At 35.9% G+C, this 20,855-nt stretch overlaps 1 protein-coding gene across 1 annotated transcript in view; it reads left to right on the forward strand.

Annotated features, from left to right (window-relative positions):
• Window positions 1-1,507: 1,507 nt before the first annotated feature.
• cacna1eb (calcium channel, voltage-dependent, R type, alpha 1E subunit b) overlaps window positions 1,508-20,855 on the forward strand; it is a 71,195-nt gene continuing 51,847 nt past the window's right edge. Inside the window, exons 1-6 of the mRNA XM_052548087.1 lie at window positions 1,508-1,775; window positions 9,171-9,274; window positions 9,427-9,585; window positions 12,603-12,793; window positions 15,561-15,664; window positions 19,906-20,021. Coding sequence (XP_052404047.1) covers window positions 1,750-1,775; window positions 9,171-9,274; window positions 9,427-9,585; window positions 12,603-12,793; window positions 15,561-15,664; window positions 19,906-20,021 — 700 coding nt within the window. The 5' untranslated portion in view covers window positions 1,508-1,749. The remainder of the gene's footprint in view (window positions 1,776-9,170; window positions 9,275-9,426; window positions 9,586-12,602; window positions 12,794-15,560; window positions 15,665-19,905; window positions 20,022-20,855) is intronic.

The following is a 20,855-nucleotide window of genomic DNA, read 5'->3' on the forward strand; positions in this document are numbered from 1 at the left end:
AGCGAACCGCACAGCTGGTTCTACAGATATTGTCTGTTAATAAGAGTGTTCACAAATGATCCAAAATACAAGGGAAATCAGGGCTGACAGGAGCTAAAGCAATACAATACAGCTATACAGCAGTCTGTCAGTGAAGATACTGTATGCACACTTCATCCACTCACATTCTCCATTAATATAGCACTGACTCATTTACATGAGCTAAACTGAACTGGTCAATACATAGACATCAAGGAAACACAGTGTATTTGCAGAATTAATGCAGGCAGATGTACAAGATTTTTGCATGAGTTAAGTGAAGTGTACAGTAAAGTGTGCCAGTCGTGAAGAGGAGAGACTTCAATGCTTATACTGCATGTGAACTTTTTTTTTTTAATTCAGTAATTCTCATTTTGTCATGTCAGAGATGAAGATGCATTGATGAATTATTTTTATTTATTAGTCTTTTTTTCTTTCACTGATGTAATATTATCCTTGACCCCTGTGCCATTACTCCATTTGAGTATATGATCCTGGCCACCATCATAGCCAACTGCATCGTTTTATCCCTGGAACAGCATCTTCCTGGTGAAGACAAGACACCTATGTCCAAAAGGCTGGTAAGCTTATTTTAAATAAACATAACTAAACTAAATTATTGGATTCCCAGCATCCAGAGAGTACAAATTAAAATGCATACTGTTTCCCAGAAGATATTGGCAAAAGACAACACTGGGAAATCTCCTGTAGGAGAGAGAAAGAGAGAGAGAGAGAGAGAAAAGAGACCCAGCTAATCGGTGGCTACGGTTTTGCAGTTCGCCCCCTCAGTTTTTTAACCATACTCACAAATTCTTTGCAATCCATTCCCACGTTAATGCATTAATGCATTATAATACAAGACAAATCTCAGTATACTATATCTTATTGACACTACACACTATATACAGGCAGAAACACTTATGTGGCTTAAAGGACAAAGACAGTGATATAAAATAATGTTTTTATAAAAGTTTTTTTTTTTTCATCATCAGTAAGGCGTATGCTGAGTTTTAGTATCACTATCTGAATGCATTGAGCCATGTAAAGCGTTTTCCTTATAATGATTGTCTATGGAAGGAAAATGCTTAACATGCAACTTTGCACATTGCATTAATATTCTAGCCACATCTGCTTGTCTGTATATAGTGTTTAACATCAGTAAGGTGTATAGTGAGTTTTTTATTTTGGTTTATATCACTTTATTTTGTGACATTAAGCGTTTTCTTGCAGTTTTCTGTGGAGGTTTAAAATTATTTCCTTCACACTTGGGTTATGGTGCTATTGACTTCGAGTAATGAAGTGTTTATGATGAGAAATGTGAAAGAAATATACCAAGAAATATATCTGCTTTAAAGAATGAATGATGTAATGTATGCAATTTGTTATAAAGTAAGCATACTTTATAACTTTACTGAAAAGAAGACCATTTTTATTGTTTCTTTATGGCAGTGAAAAATATAAATCTAATGCCATCTCTACAAACCTTAATGCGATTCATATTAGAGTTTGATATCAGTAAAAAATCTAAACTAGAATTTGCATTTTTTTTAATGAATATTTTCTATTGATTGTTTTGTTGAATTATTCGATCTGTTTCTTTCTCTTTGGGTCTGTTAGGAGAAGACCGAGCCTTATTTCATTGGGATCTTCTGTTTTGAGGCTGGTATCAAGCTGGTGGCGCTCGGTTTTGTTTTCCATAAGGGTTCCTATCTCAGAAACGGCTGGAATGTGATGGACTTCATTGTTGTGCTAAGTGGGTAAGTGACATTTATATTTTCCTTCTCCTGATTTTTGATACTTCATTGCTTGAGATTAGAAGCGTGTGCTACGGCTGTGGAAGGCATGGCCTGTACTTGCTATCTGCTCCTTGGTTTCTGCTTGCACAATCAGAAGTTCCCTAAGCACTTCTCCACTTCCTTCAGTGGGCGAGGAGCGTTTCTGCTGATCGTCAATCATTCCATTCTGAAGCCTTCAGGCAGCTCTGTATCCCAAAATTCATCTATTTGTATGTCGTACTACATGCTTTATTGTGTATTATTTATTTATTTATTTATTTTATTATTTATTAGTTTTCCAAGCATGCACATAGGTATGAAAGCTTGTTTCCTCTACTGAGTAACAAATAAAAAAGGAAATTGCAATCACATATCTTGCATTTTTGAATTATAAACTCACAATTGTAAGAAAATAGTCTTTATTGTCCCTCAGAATTGGAATTATAATTATTATTTGTTTTTGGTTTTTTGCCCAAATATGAGAATATATTTATTTCTTGCAATTCTGACTTTATTTCTTGTAATTGCAAGTTTAGATCTTGCAGTTCTGACTTTATAACTCACAATCGTGAGTTTATCTGAGAAAATAAGTATGAATTGTGAGAAAATATAATTGTGGGATATAAACTTGTGACTGTGAGAATAAAAGTCAGAATTCTCAGTTTATATCACGCAATATGGAGGGGAAAAAGTCAGAATAATGAATGAAACATTGCAATTAGCTTTTCTTTCTTTTATTTATTTTTTTTATTTTTTTATGCTTCCACACATAGGTCTGTAGAATGATGCAAAAAAAAAAGATCAATATAGAAAAAAACTGTAAATGATAAATAAGCTCCAAGTGATTAATGGCATAAGGTGTTCGTTTTAAAGCCATTGCACAGCTTCTGTAAGCATTCATTGAATGAATGACTGACAGAGACCCCAATCACTGCGGACATAGCTTGATGACATCATCCATAGTGATGAGCTCAACCCCGTCCCTTCTCATAGCTCAAGATTTCTGCCATTCCTTAGTGAAATGAGCTCTCGGGAGCTTTGTGAATAGATTTGAAGAGGAAACTCTTACCTAAGAACTTTTACTGCTGTTTAGGAGAACTCTTAGTGGTTAGACAAAATGTTTTATGAATATGGCTTCAGATTCATGGGCTAAGTCCATGTGGTCTGTGAAAGAGAGAGAAAGCGAGTCATTTATCTGAATGGCAGTCGCTCAGGTTGCTTTCTTTCATCGGCAGTCATTTCTAAAACATTTGTTAAGCAAATCACTTGAGCCATTAAGACTCATTGAAGCAAGGAAAACACCTTTTGAAATAACACAAGCTTGTTAAGAGTCCCCCCCCCCCCCCAAAAAAAATGGTGAGATGTCCACTAAAATATATTAAAATGTTTGGTATTTTGTGAAAATGCATGGCTGCTTTTGAATGACTGTGAATGAAGAAAGATGCTTTTCTGCACACATAATAAACTGTGCTAGCCAGCCAAACCCTGACCCCTGTTGTCAAGGTCATGTGGGCGTCTGCAACAAGAAATGATTTTGCACCCTAGCTTTTATCCATTTAATAGATGAAATTATGACAAATCAAGCAAGGTCTTTTTTCACATTTTAATAGATGTTGTTAAAAGATGGGAAACGGTCTGACATTGATTTTAACACACATCATCAACGAAAGATGTCATTTCTATAAGGTTGCATAGACATTTTTAAGTGCATCAATCGGGCTTTATTCATAAAACATGAGCAGAACATATTTCTGTGTAAAATGTTCATACATCTACTCTCAGATTAATTGAAGATCAGTTTAACCGAGAAATTTGTCCTGCTCGTGCTTCATGAATGAGGCTGACTTTGTATTATATCTGACCCTATGTACTTGTTTGGCCTTTGAGATGTCCACTTTTTATTACAAAATAATAATAATGATGTTTGTACACAACTTTATTATCCATTTTGTCTTTAAATGCCATTTTTTCTCCTGAAAATCTATTTTAAAGTGGCTGCTAAAATCTGAAATGAAAGCGATTATCGCTGCTACATACAGCATCTGACACACTTCTGGCTCTAACATACCTGACCTCTTTAAAAAGAGCGAAAGTAAGTCAGACTTAAAAGAAACTACATGTGTCATTCCACTCATCTGGGAACTGAAACAAGGCCAGTAGGCCATTGCTTGTGGCTTTCATTTCATCTGAAATTAATGATTAGCTGCAAGCGAATCTGCTGGGACAGGGCCAATTTGATATTTTCTCCTTCACAGGTCTGCTGGGAACATATGGAGAAACTTCACATTTGACATCATAAAACAAATATGAGTATGATAATGCTCACACACAGCTCTCTGTATGTTTCCTTCTCAGGATCCTTCAAGTAGTGATGAAATACAGAGTTCCCAAAAAACATACATTGACATTAGTGTAGTCAGGGTGCCCAGTGGCATGTTGGCACTGGTTTGATTTTCATTTATTTGGTTCAAAATAGATACAATTTAATTACTGAGGCATTATATAAAATCATGCCTTGATAAGGTGCTCTTGGATAATAAAACATTTTTAAGTTTGAGTTATAGGTTGGGATTCGTATGTAAAATTCCAAATGTATGTCATTAACCTGTAAAAAAAAAAAAAAAAAAACTTATTTTAATGATAAAAGACTGTTAAAACCTGTCAATTGAATAATGGTTAGTTCCCTTACTTTGTACAATGGAAAACTGTAGTAGATCTAATAGGACATTTCATGCAATTTTACAGTAAAATACTGTTTAATGTAAGAGTGTATGAGTTTCATAAAATGTATGAGTTTTTCAAAGTGAAAAAGAAGACATCTCATCATTTACAGTGACAGTTCACAGTTCTCATCAGTTATGCACATTATGGTTTTATGTCACATCTTATGTTGTTACATTAATATTTATTGGATTATTTTACTGTCATGTGTGCTAACATTTTGGTGTTTTGTGCTTGTATATATTAGTATTTACTTGAGCTTCTGGAAATTATAGTTGTGTAAAACTTTACGACTTTCTTATTACCACCTGTGTTTTTATGGTGATTATTGTGGTGATAATTTGTATAATGACATTATTTCAGTAAAAGAAATGCATGTTTTCTACTGTCAAGTTGATTTAAACCTTTAAAATTGAGAGAGAAAAAAATCTGCTCCCATTTTCTTTTCTTTTTTTTTCAGTGCATTTCTGGCAACCACAGCTGAATGTGTGTCCCTGATCTGTTTTCACTCAATCTCCTGTTAATCTTGAGTACCTATAGAGTAGTACTGCATCCTTCATTACTCCAAAAAGTCTTTAGTTTTATTATATTCAAAAGAGAAAGATAGTCTGTACCGATTTTTCCCGGAAAAACACGACCGGCAGGAGGCGTGACGTGTGGGCGGAGCTAAAGAATCACGAGCGCCAGTAGGCTTTTGCGTGGAGAGCGTTTGGAAGCTGTGACATTACCGTGAGGAAAAAACATCATCCAAAACAAACCAAACAAATAAAGGTGTACATGTGGAAAGTGCAGTTTGATAACAACATCGCATGTTGTTTACTTGATGTGCTTACGGGCTGATAGCTAAGTTAACAACACAGAGATATTTGAAGCAGTTTTACTCACCGCCTGCGGTTCCAACACACGATCGTGACCCTTTTTCGTTGGGACTGCATTATCCTTAAGAAATAAACGATGTGCAAATCCGTCGTCAAACTGGGCCTTGTTTGTTTTGCATCTTAGAAATGCAGGGAAAAAACACAAACACTTGCACAACTCCGTTGATGCTCTGTAAAAATAAACTCCATCCACTGGTCCCTAATGCTGTTTCTCTTTTGGTAATCTGTGCAGGGTTGTCTTGCCCTGGCAACCAAAAACACACTCCTTTTGTGACATTTGGCGACGCTCTCGCTCTGATCAGTGAAGTCTGTTGTGCTCTCAGTGCTCTGCTATACGGGAGCGCGCTCTTCCGGCAGAAGTGCGTCAGGACCCATATAAGGAAATTCCGCTCCATCTAACGTCACACAGAGCCATACTCGAAAAAAACTTTCCCAAACTTGTGACAAACTGGAAGGAGTATTTTTGGAACAGAAATACTCCTTCAAACGTACAACTTAATTTTTGAAACTTTGTCCATGTTTAACATGGGAATCCAACTCTTTAACAGTGTAAAAAACTCAGTATGCATGAAATAGCATTTCACCCGCCCCTTTAAATAAGTCAGCTGCAAGTGACATTGCAATGTTATGTTTCAGCCACAGATGGCGATAGAGAGACAATAGTTGCATAGTGGCAGTGCTGTAGTGTTGTAGTACTTAGTACGTAGTGTAGTACTTACGTCCATTTTTTGAAGGTCTGGTCTCAGTTGGTCTTAGACTAAGAGGACTCGGGATTGTGTTTCAAGACTGTGGGAATATCACTAAAGTGCCGGAGCATTGTCTGATTTATTTATAACCACCATTAATTTGAGTAGATTCCTACTTCAAATGCAACCAATGATTAATTAAATAACTAAATAACAATAATAAATCATTTCATTTATACCAGTGGAACTCCATTTTTTTTTTACATCAAAGCCTCCTTATTTCAACAGTGTTTGAAGGCCACTCTCCACTCCCCCAAAATATCTTAGAGCTTAGATGGACTAGAAAGATAACCAAATATTAAGAAATATTTTTCATTTGTAGTCTTTTTAGCTTATTTTGATGCTTGTTTAATCTTATTCTAAGTAATTTGAAGTTATCTTGAGGCCCCAGTTGGCCCCGGGCCCCTGGATGGTTTATACTGTTATGCCGAGTCAGAAAAGCAATTGTGTCAAAAATGTCACCAAGATTAATATAAATACCCACAAAATGCAAGAGTTTGTTCTTACATACTTACATAATTATATGAGATCTGTATTTTGTATAGTGAGTATTTATTTATTTATTAAATAATTAAGCAATAACACAAGAGCAAAAGAGCTGTTTTCAAAAATGCGATATTACTTCTATACAAATATTTAATAAACAGAAGTTACTTTTTAACAATGACTTATGCATTTGTAGTTGTCAGTGTTGGGGAAAGTTACTTTTAAAACTAATGCATTACAATATTGTGTTACTCCCTAAAAAAAGTAACTAATTACATTACATAGTTACTTTTAATGGAAATCGATGCGTTACATTACTTTTATAATTGTGGAGAGGGCTTGCTTGTTTGTTTTCGATATATAAAAAGATCAAATGTAAAAGCCCTCTCATGCCAAAAGTGAAATGAATAGGCCTCAGGCTGACGGAAATGTAAATTCACATTAGTACAGTAGAGAACGAATTGCATGAAGAATATGACGCAGGAGAAGAAAGTTCAACACTATTCCGGAACATAACAAGAATAAAACACAAGTGTGTCATTTTTGCTCATTAGTATGGTTGAATTGGATCATCGAAGGTCAGTAGTAAAGATATTGGTTAATATAATGGGTTTAAATATGAATGACATTTGTCTTATTTAACATTTAATTATAACAGGTTTAGAGCAGGTTCTGCTGCGTGTCTTGAGGAAACGGACAACTGTGCGCTGCTTCGAAGCTCCATGAGTGTACAGTGTGCTCAGATGTTGAGAATGCAGCGTAGACTCGGCATGAAGCCTTTCTTTCATAGTGTGTGAAACATGAAGCATTTGCTGCAGATATGCGGATGATTCATCACTAAGTGTTGATAATGTTATTCCTCCATCTTCCTCCCCGTTGACTGGCTCTCAGAGCTCAGTTCAGTGCTGTGTGTAGGTGTTGATGTGTGGGTGAGCCCATATTCATTTCATGTTTGCATTTCAGCTTTTTCACCAACAGGTACAAAGAAATCAAATTGTGAAATAATTAATAGTGTTTGGTCATGTTACACTGATTGATAGAAATGTGTGAAATGACACAAAGGTACAAGCGTAATTAATTATTATGACATGCACAAAACAAAATGGGTTCAGTTAGAAACAATCATGAATATATAAAACACTGTTAAGCCTAAGGAAGCACACGTTATGTTAAATAAAGTTTAACAGACTGTCCTGTGGTTTAGACGCAGTACATTTTGTACACTTCCTCCATTGATTGATTAGGAAGCATTACATAAGTTCCTTTGAATCACAGATTGAAAGCTCCCGTCAGAAAAGCGGATGTTTATAGAAAGGCATAATAAAGCAGGCTCCTCTCTGCTCCTGATATGAAGGATTTGTTGATGCAAATCATGATGTACAATAGTACGGACGTGCTGCAGCTCTGGAGGCTACAGAAAGATTCACAACCTTGAATTTTCACACCATTTACACCCCCGAGCAATGCTTTCATCCACTCACCCACTCACTCGCTCCACGGCTCGCTCTCTTTCTGACGCTCGCTTTTTCCCTTTTTCCTCTTCCATACTGTAATTAATATTCTCTTGTTCAGATTTATCCCTGTGTTCATGACTTTGGGTTCCTCCTGAATATTAGCAATTGTCTTCGTTCTCACAGATGCTGTTGTGTGTTGTGTTTGTCAGCGTATGGTGTCTGGGAAGGGCTGCCGAAGCCCATGCCAAAGTGCCCACTTCCCATTTCTTTTGTGAGGTTGTTCACATGACCTTTTAAATGTAGCACATATTAGGATGAACAACTGGTGTGCATGTGTGAAACACCCTACCCTGGCATCTTATCATAGTATCGGCTAGTTTAAAGTAATTTTAATGTAATATTGCAGTGCTGTTTTTTTTTTCTAATTGTTTAATTTTTTATGCATTTGCCTTTGTAATATTTAATAATAATAAAAAAAATCACATGAGATCCAGGAATATCAAACAAGAACAATTCAACTATCCAGTCAATTCCAGATTCACAAAATTAAGTCCCACCCTAAATTTTTTCTCATTCAAAAAGACATTTCTCTTGAATACAACTCACAATAGGGAAGAAAATTAAATGCATTTTTAAAATTATTATTAATAAAATTTTATAATATTTCCTGAGGTGTACTAGCAATCTTAGTATGATTATTATTTTTATTTTATTTTTTGGTTTAGATTTAATTTAGAATCTCTGATTTCATTGTTGTTGAAAGGGTGTGTCTACTGTGAGACTTCAGTGTAAACGCCCACAGCTGTGATTGGCTGATGTCTTTGGTTATGAAATTATCATTATGTCTACTGAGCACACAGTACTTTCAATGATCCCAGTCTTTCATCAGAAAGTGAAAACATGATGTAAACAGCAGACTCGTTGAGCAGTGTAAACTGTGTCATTGATTATAATGGGAGTTTTGATGAAAATGCAGAAACTTGAACAACTTGAGAATAAGTAAATGATGACAGAATTTCTGGGTGAACTGTCCCTTTAATGGTTATGTGGATGAAGCCTTATTCCCTGTTCCTTTTTCATTTTTGTCTGCAGGATTCTGGCCACTGCCGGCTCTCATATGAATATCCCCGTGGATCTGAGGACGCTGAGAGCTGTGCGTGTGCTCAGACCCCTCAAACTAGTCTCCGGTATTCCTAGTAAGTGACTCATCTCATTATTTATCTACCAAATCAATAATATTTCAAATCATTTTGTCACATATGACACACAGTCTTAAGTATTTAAAAGTAAGTATTTTCGTATTTTAAAAACCTTAAATGCTTTCACTAATCCAGATGAATTCCTCCAGGTTTACAGATAGTACTGAAGTCCATTATTAAAGCCATGGTGCCGCTGCTGCAGATTGGACTTCTGCTGTTCTTCGCCATCCTGATGTTCGCGATCATCGGTCTGGAGTTTTACAGTGGCAAATTACACCACACTTGCCTGCCCTCTCCAGATATACTCGGTATGGAGGATCTTTTCAGCCTTTAACTCAAATGAAACGGGAATGCTGCAGTGTACAGGAGCTGCCGTGCCATGTGAAATTTGATTCTGGGTGCTCAGTTCTGCTGCCAAGTTTTCTAAGCCAATCACGTGAGCCAAAATGCCATGTGATTTATCATTCAAACACCACTGGAAAATCCTATCTTGACAAATGTGATTGGTTGACAGCACCACTTTCCCAAGCTACTCACTGTGATATCAAAGGCAGCAGACAGAGAAATACATACTGTGGATCTATTTTACACTCCCAAAAAGAACCAGAGTAGGTACAACATCTAATTTTATTAGTAATCTTATTTTCTCTGAAAAAACAAACCTTTTTGAATTGCCATCAGTGGAGAAAGATGGCAACATGTAGAGACCATCGTTCACACTGACTGAGATCAAATCTAGATTGTTTCTCAATCTGAAGTCTGTGGGCTTGTAAGACTGCATCGAAGGCTGGCTCAGGTTTAAGGATCCTTGGAATGCAGCCTTCATTGTGCGCCCTTCATTCACATATTTTGATCATTCAGTGTGTCCTCCAATCACCCACAGTCCTTAGCACATAATTATGAAAAATAATTTACAGAAAATGAGTCAGCTCTGAGCTCGTCCAATTTCATTATGAAATGCAAAACAAAAAGGCGTATGTTTGCTTTTGTTTTATTGTAAGTTAATCACATAAACCACTGTTTATGGTTGTTATTTACTGTACTGCATTGTACTGTAATTTTCCCAGATTCATTTTTTTAAGTATTTTCACGCCGTGACTGTGGGGGCGGAAACATTTATGATTTATATTTATTATTTTTTTGGTTATACAAATGTTAAGGGAAAAATGCATTTTATCATTTCACAAACATTACAATAACAATATGTTCTCTGAACATTATGAAACAAGTTACATTTAAAACAAGTAACATTTTTTGGGGAGGTTATATTCAAATATTGATAACATTTGATCATTTTGCAAACTTTATGGAAACGTAACTTTTGAAGGTTCTCTGAATATTCTGAAACAAGTTGAAACATTTAAAAAGCATTAGACGAACGCACAACTACAACTTCTTAGAAAAAGTTCAAAATAATGTTTTTGTACTAACATTTCGAAAACATTATTTTAAAATCAGATATATCCGAACGAACATTCAATTTTTATTTATTTATTTATTTAAAAAATAATAATAATAATCTATTAACGTTACTTGAAGAATGTCCATCACCAAAATTCAGAGAAAGTTCCCTGTTAGCGGATATTCAAGTGCTTTAGATGAGGAGGATCACTAAGCAACTAACTGATGAATTTAATTTAAACTTAACTATAAAGAAAACAAAGCATCAAAAATGTCCTGTATTCACATTTGATTAAAATAATAATAATAATAATAATAATAATAATGCTGTTTATCAAAACGATGGCAGTCAAAACATGTTTACAACCATATTCTTTGTTATATACATGTGCATCTCTAAATTAAAGCGTTTTGGAAAAGTTCATTTATTGCAGCAATTCAACTCAAATTGTGAAACTTGTGTATTAAATAAATTCAGTGCACATAGATTGAAGTAGTTTAAGTCTTTGGTTCTTTTAATTGTGATGACTTTGGCTCACATTTAACAAAAACCCACCAATTCATTATCTCAACAAATTAGGATATGGTGACATGCCAATCAGCTAATCAACTCCTGCAAAGGTTTCCTGAGCCTTCAAACGGGTCTCTCAGTTTGGTTCACTAGGCTACACAATCATGGGGAAGACTGCTGATCAATCATTGACACCCTTCACAAGGAGGGTAAGACACAAACATTCACTACCAAAGAAGCTGGCTGTTCACAGAGTGCTGTATCCAAGCATGTTAACAGAAAGTTGAGTGGAAGGAATATGTGTGGAAGAAAAAGATGCACAACCAACTGAGAGAACTGCAGCCTTATAAGGATTGTCAAGCGAAATCGATTCAAGAATTTGAGTGAACTTCACAAGGAATGGACTGAGGCTGAGGTCAAGACATCAAGAGCCACCACACACAGACGTGTCAAGAAATCTGCTGAACCAAAGACAACTTCAGAGGTGTCTTAAATGAGCTAAGGAGAAGAAAAACTGGACTGTTGCAGAGTGGTCCAAAGTCCTCTTTTCAGATGAGAGCAAGTTTTGTATTCCATTTGGAAACCAATGTCCTAGAGTCTGGAGGAAGGGTGGAGAAGCCCATAGCCCAAGTTGCTTGAAGTCCAGTGTTAAGTTTCCACAGTCTGTGATGATTCGGGGTGCAATGTCATCTGCTGGCGTTGGTCCATTGTGTTTTTTGAAAACCAAAGCCACTGCACCGATTTACCAAGAAATTTTGGAGGACTTCAAGCTTCCTTCTGCTGACCAGCTTTTTAAAGATGCTGATTTCATTTTCCAGCAGGATTTTGCACCTGCCCACACTGCCAAAAGTTGGTCATGGTTTTGGTGTGCTTGACTGGCCAAGAGGAAAATGAGAAGCAAGAGACCAAAAAAAAAAAAAAAAAATACAGATGAGCTGAAGGCCACTGTCAAAGAAACCTGGGCTATACCACCTCAGCAGTGCCACAAACTGATCACCTCCATGCCACGCCGAATTGAGGCAGTAATTATAGCAAAAGGAGCCTCTACCAAGTAATGAAAACATGTACAGTTAATGGACATACTTTCGTTAAGGGCAACAGTTCACTAAAAAATATTTTTTTATTATTATTATTATTTATTTATTTATTTTAAATTGGTCTTATGAAGTATTCTAATTTGTTGAGATAGTGAATTGGTAGCTTTTTGTTCAATGTGAGCCAAAATCATCACAATAAAAAAAAAAAAAAGACTTAAACTACTGTAGTCTGTGTGCACTGAATTTATTAAATGCACAAGTTTCACAATTTGAGTTGAATTACTGAAATAAAATAACTTTTCCACAACATTTATTTATTGAGATGCACCTGTAAGGGTAGTCACTGAATGCATCATGTAATATTGCTGTTCTTCAGAAAATGAGACGGTGGACTCTTCTGAGGTGGAGTTTGCATGTGGAGTGAGGAAGTGTCCTGAGAAATACAACTGCCATGGCAGCTGGATTGGGCCCAATGATGGCATCACTCAGTTTGACAACATCCTGTTTGCAGTGCTAACAGTATTTCAGTGCATCACTATGGAGGGATGGACGGCTGTCCTGTACAATGTGAGTTCCTACAGCAGTAACATTTAAATAAATGTCAGTTCTGTAGTTGACTGGTATTTCTTTTCTTTTGGTATTTTTGGTTACCAAAATTATAACAAATTGGTATTCAAAGAGTCTCTAGTCCCTCTCGGCTTCCATAGTACCATAGAACAATGCAGTTTTACAAATGGTAGAAATGTGGCACACCTATTGCACACCTAGGTTCCTAACTAATGGCGACAAATTGACAGAGCAGCCATCAAGTCCTAGGCAGCGTTCTAGGTTATGACATGCAGAGTTTTTATGTTCTATAATTAACACCTCTGTTTTTTCTGATTTAAGCAGGAAAAAATTACTTATCATTCAGTTTTTTTTTATATTGACTATGTATTCCGTTATTTTTTCAAATTAGAAAGTTAACACTGTGTTTCCTGATGATATCTCCCAAGGGTAACATGTAAAGCATGAAGAGTAACGGCCCTATTACTTAGCCTTGAGGTACTCCATACTGCACTTGTGATCGATATGATACATCTTCATTCACTGCTAAGAATTGATGGCGGTCATATAAGTACGATTAAACCTTGCTAATGCACTTCCATTAATGCCAACAAAGTGTTCTAGTCTATACAAAATAATGTTGTAGTCAATAGTCTAGAACGCAGCACTAAGATCCAATGGCACTAATAGAGAGATACAACCACGATCAGATGATAAGAGCGGGTCATTTGTAACTCTAAGGAAAGCAGTCTCAGTACTATGATACGATCTAAATTCTGACTGGAAATTCTCATTTTACCATTTTTCTCTAAGAAGGAATATAATTGTGACGATACTACTTTTCTAGTATCTTAGACAGAAAAGGGAGATTCGAGATTGGTCTATAATTTACTAGTTCTTCAGGTTCAACTTGTGTTTTTTTTTTTTTTTTTTATGAGAAGCTTAATAACAACCAGTTTGAAGGTTTTGGGGACATATCCTAATGACAATGAGGAATAAGTAATAGTCAGAAGAGGATCTTTGACTTCTGGAAGCACCTCTTTTAGGAGCTTAGATGGAATAGGGACTAACATACATGTTGTTGGTTTAGATGATTTAACAAGTTTATACAATTATTTCTCTCCTATATTAGAGAATGAGTGGAACTGTTCCTCAGGGGGTCTATAATGAACTGTCTGATGCGATACTGTAGCCGACGGCTGCATGGTTACAATTTTATTTCTAATAGTATCGATTTTAGAAGTAAAGTAGTTCATAAAGTCATTACTGCTGTGACATTTGTGTTGGGAAATGTCAGCACTTGTTGATGCTATATTTTTTTGTTAATTTAGCCACTGTATTGAATAAATACTTGGGGTTATGTTTGTTTTCTTCTAAAAGAGACAAAAAGTAAACAGATCTAGCAGTTTTTATTGCTTTTATGTAGGATTATGTAAGTTACTTTCCCGCCAAGCAATACGAAATACCTCTAGTTTTGTTTTCCTCCAGCTGCGCTCCATTTTTCGGGCTGCTCTGTTTAGGGTGCGAGTATGCTCATTATACCATGGTGTCATACTGGTTTTCTTAACCTACCTTAAGCGTAAAGGAACAACTGTATTTAAAATGTTAGAAAAGAGAGAGTCACTAGTTTCTGTTACATCATCAAGTTGTTCTGAGATTTTGGATATGCTAAGGAATTCGGATACATCAGGAGGATTACTTACAAAGTAGTATTTTGTGGTAGAAGTGATGGTTCTACCATACTTGTAACAAGAAGTAGAATTTACAGTTTTAGCTATATGAAGTTTGCACAAAACTAAATAATGATCTGAGATATCATCACTTGGCTGCATAATTCCAACAGCATCAACATCAATTCCATGTGACAGTATTAAATCTAGAGTATGATTTTGACAATGAGTAGGTCCTGAAACGTGTTGTCTAAACCCATTAGAGTTTATAATGTCTATAAATGCTGATCCCAATGCATCTTTTTTATTATCAACATGGATATTAAAATCACCAACAATTAAAACTTTATCTGCAGCCAGCACTTACTCAGATGTAAAATCAGCAAACTCTTTAATAAAGTCTGTATGGTGCCCTGGTGGCCTGTATACAGTAGCCAGTACAAACATAACAGGGGATTTATCATTAACATTTGTTTCTCTGGATAATGTTATATGAAGCACCATTACTTCAAACGAGTTATACTTGAAGCCCGCCCTCTGAGAAACACTGAAAACATTTTTATAAATTGAAAAAACACATCCCCCTTTGCCTTTTAGACACGGCTCATGTTTATTACAGTAATCTGGGGGGGTGGACTCATTTAAAATCATGTAATCATCAGGGTTTTCGCCAGGTTTCTGTCAAACAGAGCACATCTATATTATGATCAGTGATCATATTATTTACAAAAAGTGCTTTTGTAGAAAGGGACCGGATATTCAATAAGCCAAGCTTTATAATTTGTTCATCTGTATAGCATACTTCAAGATATCTTCTTTTGTGTTCAGCAGAAGAAGGAAACTCATACAGGTTTGGAAAAAATCATATAGGTTTGGAGTGAGTAAATGTAACACTATATATTGACAAGCTATAATTACTATAATAATAAAAAAAGACATTACCAAACATAAACTATAATATATATATATATATATATATATATATATATATATATATATATATATATATATATATATATAAACTGTATATAACAAAGCACCTAACCATAATAATTTTGAAAAGATTGTTTTCCACTAAAGCTTTACATTATGCACTGATTGCCGTTGTTTCTCCACAGACTAATGATGCTTTGGGGCCAACATGGAATTGGATATATTTCATTCCTCTCATTATTATCGGCTCGTTTTTTGTGCTCAACCTTGTTCTGGGTGTCCTTTCTGGGTAAGAGTTTCCACAAATATTTTATCAAAATCGGAACTGTCATTATTCCTGCTTATGCTGTCCCAAATTAGATTTCTGGCATTTAAAACAAAGGAGATATTTGTGTGTGTGTGTGTGTGTGTGTGTTAGGGCTGTCAAAATTGCTCAAAAATGACGTTCCAATATTCCCTCTAAAAAATACACGAATATTCGAACTATTCGAACATCTGGTGCAAATGTTGTCAATGACGCACATTACGTAAATAACAGGACAAAATAATACAAAGAGACATAACTACTTGTATAGGTAGTCTATATAAGTTTAAACATTCATAACAACGTACTACCGACAAAAAAACAAGGAAATCAACTAATGGCCAAGACTGCAGACCTCACACGCTCTTACCCTCATGTTCTCTGCACATAATGGTTTAAATGAACAAACACATTTTTGTGCAAGCAATTTAAGGTCGCGACTGTTGTCCAAAATATAGCAGGCTTCATTCAGTGATTGAAACAAATATTATTAATAATAATTGAAGTTTTACAGCATATAGAACTGACATTGAATGCTCCGAGTGAGCTGTGCTGTGGTAAACATGGAACTTTTCCTTGACATGAAACGATAAATAATCAAACCTCGGATCCATTGCTTGACAGAACTCCCCGAAGCCTGCCCCATCCGCGATACTGGGCCCGGTTTCCCGATAACGCTCACTCTTAGCGTGCTAAGAAGACATCGAAAGATATATCTTACCAAAGTTGTTTATGTTCATAAGTGTGTACCCCAAAGTGTCCCTTAGGAAGCTTCTTAACACGCTGCCTCTTACGTCCGACGTTACAAGAGCGCTGTCCAAAGTGAGGGTGCTGAATTAGATGGCATCGATTGCTCATGAATCGATTTTCCACTTCACGCGAAGGTGCATTACAGCATTAAGAAAGACAACACGTTCTATGCAAATGAAACATTCCTCAAATTATTATAGTAACATTTATTTTAACATATTTTAAGTTATCAGTAGAATATAGACTATAAATTTAATTATCAAATGGTCAGTAATATATTCACACAATATGTTGTGACGGTTAGACGAACTGGGTATCGTTTGCTAATCTTCCACCCTCCTTATCCCGTTGTGCTACTTGTGCCGCTTCTTGAAATGGGTTTAACGACTTATAAAATTATATAATACACTTTTATATTAATGGTAAGGTACTTTACAGTCTGAATTGATTGGCAAGCAGCTGCAGTTACTTCTGTTTAATGCGGTATTGATTGCAATTGGTTTATGTTTTAAATTAAAAGCAACCTATCTACAATGAACAGAGAGAGAGAGAGTTAGATACAGAATATGATGGGGAAGTAACGTAAAAAAGGGCACCAAGCCTCTCGTCAGAGGAACTTGAAGTTTTGCTGGACCTTGCCACCAGGTCAGAGATCACACCCCTATGGTCCACTATAACCTGCACGTTTTTGGCCGCGTAACCTTTTCGCGATAAGTAGCCTACGCCTGATCAATCACTGATGATTTGGCGATAGGGATGAGTGTGCCATCTACCAGGATGTAATCCCCGTCATGGCGTGAAGGGCGTTGGTGACAGTGTGGACGCACCTCCACACCGAGGTTTTGATTAGGCTGTAGCCCTCTCCCAAGACCTCGATGAAGCCCTCTGTAGCAAAAAAAAAAAAAAAACGTAGCGCTGGGCTTCAGGGCTTAAAGCAAAATTCTGCTGCATTAGGCTGGCAAGAGCAGGTCTGAGAAGGTCCAGCAGCTCCATAATGAGTTGTCTTGGGAGTCGATTTCTTATTTATATAGCCACGTCAGGCAAAATGTCAGAAGGGCTTAAGTTTTGCCGAATAAAAAATTGGACGTGGACTAAATGGCTCTGCGTCCAGCTCCATCTTTGATTCAATACAAGGACACATTGGATCGCTGCTATGGTCGCTTACTGGACACAACCATGATTACCCATTTATAGGTCTTAGCCATTTAGAGCCAAATTGTTTGCCAGATTTTAATTATCAAAAAATTGTTTGCCAATTCGCTTTAATTAGTACATTACGAAAAAGCCTAGGCTAATTACCACCATATTAGTTCTGATACCACATAAAGTCAACTTCATAAATAGGCCTTTATCCATTGCGAACATCATTTATTATGAGTCTTAAAAAATAACATAAAATCATTGTTGAGCCACTACATTGTCAACATACCATAGTTTGACTTGTACTTCGCTGATTTCTAAAGACTGCTGTACAGTAGCGTCTTGAGCTAAAATAACGCTAAGAGAGAGCTTACGAATGGTCCAGACCAACCTTACGAAAGTGTGACTTACAGAAGGTTTACTTAGCGTAAGAACGTGTCGGGAATCGTACCATAAGGTTAAGAGAAAGGTTAAGGAATAGGTTAAGAACTACTTAGCGATGAGAACATTTTGGGGAACCGAGCCCTGATCGGTCTCATGTCCTTACAAATGAACGAAATTTTTTATCCGTTATGGCCTCTTGTCGTGTTGCAGACAAAGAGCTTGTGGCGGGCGATGCAAAGTAACGATAAGTGTCAAGACGTGACTGTTTAGCTGGAGTTCCACACATTATGACATGCTCATTTGGGTGCACATTTTTGAGATGTGACCTCATGTTGCTAGTGGTTGAATGGTATGCTAACTGTATCTTAAATAGCTTGCATACAACTTTATCTCGCGGGTCAACAATTTTACCTCACTTTCTCTGCTGCGGTCGAGTTGGGCTCTGCACTTGAAGACGCGTCAACTTTCAGCAGTGATGCTGTGCCAGACAGTGCAACTCCTGTGAGGCTGTGACCTGTCACTGAACCCTCAGGCGCGCCAGCGCGCCCACTCGCAAAGCAGACAACCACGCCTCTACTACCGTGGGCATTCTTTTCCACATTTCTATTTATTCGAATATTAATTTTCACCTTCGAAATTCATTTTTTAAAAACTATTCGAATACATATTCGAATTTAGAATATTCGTTGACAGCCCTAGTGTATGTATATATATATATATATATATATATATATATATATATATATATATATATATATTTACCCATGCAATTATTACAATAAATGTGGAGTTTTGAAGCATCAATGGGAGGCAAAAGTGATATATCAGTATTATTAAGGTCGTTCACTTAACTTGAGTTATATTCTAGAGAAATACAGTATGTTTGAACAATCACAATGATGTGAACTCATCAACCAGATCAGACTGTTTCGTGAAGAAGCATTCACATCCATTTTGTGTACCAGATCAATTATTTGCTCATTAATCAGTAAGACTATTTCTTTAATGGACAATCAAAAATGCATAAAGGATAGTTATATTAGGATTTTTTGTGAATAAAGATGAATGTCTGTCTTATAGCTTTGTCTGATGTCTGAAGTGTTATCAACACTGTGGATCTTAGAAAGGTCTTAAGAAGTCTTAATTTACCCTTTCATGAATGAAGGGAATTAAATTGGAGCAAAAAGTCTAGAGTTCATAGTCAATGCATTAAATGTTTATCTCTCTGTGGGGCATGAAATTTTTTATTTTTCTGAGCACATTGGCAAATATTTGTTTAGAAACGTACTGCATTTTAATTTAGTTTCTCAGAAAACAGGATTTCTTATGTTTCAATAAAGCACTATATAAATGAATCATTCATTTATTCAATCTTATTTTGAGGAAATATATATATATATATATATATATATATATATATATATATATATATATATATATATATATATTATTATTATTATTATTGCATTAGAAGGTATCGTAAAAGTTATTTCCATATTCTGGTTAAGCTGTTATTTAAATTATGTGTTTACATTTTGTGAAATCAATAAAAAAGCAAAGTAGATCTGTTGAAAGCAGGGTTATTATAGCAAACAAAATCTAAAACATAATAATAATAATAATAATAATAATAAATAAATAAATAAATAAATAAATAAATAAATAAATATTCATCCAATAATTTCAAGGTTTGATTTGTAAAAACGAGTGCTTATTTTGAAGAATTGACTGGAGGAGAGAATTATTGCCTTGTGGTGGGTGGGCTGACAAGTGCACTCTCTGGATGACTGCTTCACTTGGGATTGATTAGTGTAGCTGCTCTTGCCTCCACAGTGTTTCTCGGCTGATCACGCCTTTAAGGTCAAAATCTGAGAAGCACTTAAATGATGTCCATTGTATCAATCGTTTATTGAATTATGTGAATGTGTGTAATTTCCTAAATCTTTCTTTAGGGAGTTTGCTAAAGAGAGAGAGAGGGTGGAGAACAGACGTGCCTTCATGAAGCTCAGACGCCAGCAACAGGTGGAGCGAGAACTCAACGGCTACCGGGCCTGGATAGACCGAGCAGGTACTGCCAATCATTGTAAAGGGGTCATATGATGCTTTTTTAAAGATCATTATTTGGTGTAAAAGGATATGTTGACATGCTTTAATGTTCAAAAAAACAAATAATTATTAAAGTACTGTACATTATTGTATGTCCTCTATGCCTCACCTTTCTCAAACGCATCGTTTTCTACAATGTCCCTCCTTAGCAAAGTCAGAAGTACCTCCTCTCCTGTGTTACTGAAACCACGCCTTCTTTCTTTAGTGAACATTTGGGCGGCATTACACAAATATTTCCACATAGTGATGTAGAGATGTGGGGGCGTGTTTAAACAAGGTGTTTATGGGGCGTGAACGAGTCTTAACTTTGATTAAGAATATCTCTTTGGATTTGAGACTTTAGTCTTTGCAACTTTACAGATCTTCTTCATGCACCAAGAGCTTGTAACAAATTTAAATCGCATCATATGACCCCTTTCATCTAAAATAGTACTGGTTATGCAACTTATGTTCAGATCTGGATTTGAGGACTTGGTCTGTGTTTACTAAATATTTGTACATCTGTACAATTTGTTGTTGTCCTGGTTAAGAACAGAAAAATACAATGTTTATAGATATATCTTGGAGATTGTAATGAAGGATGTACAGTATTTTTTAGCATGCAGTATGTGTGTTTATCACATTTTTTGTCAGATGTTGTGAGCTCAAAAATGAAAATTTGCTGAAAGTTTACACACCCTCAAGCCATCCAAGATTTAGATGAGTTTGGTTCTTCATTGGATTTGTATAAATGTAGCTTTGCATCAGTGTCTCATCAATGGATGCTCTGCAGTGAATGGGTGCCGTCAGAATAAGA

This window comes from Carassius gibelio, chromosome B2 (genome assembly GCF_023724105.1).
Source record: "Carassius gibelio isolate Cgi1373 ecotype wild population from Czech Republic chromosome B2, carGib1.2-hapl.c, whole genome shotgun sequence".
Classification (NCBI taxonomy): domain Eukaryota; kingdom Metazoa; phylum Chordata; class Actinopteri; order Cypriniformes; family Cyprinidae; genus Carassius; species Carassius gibelio.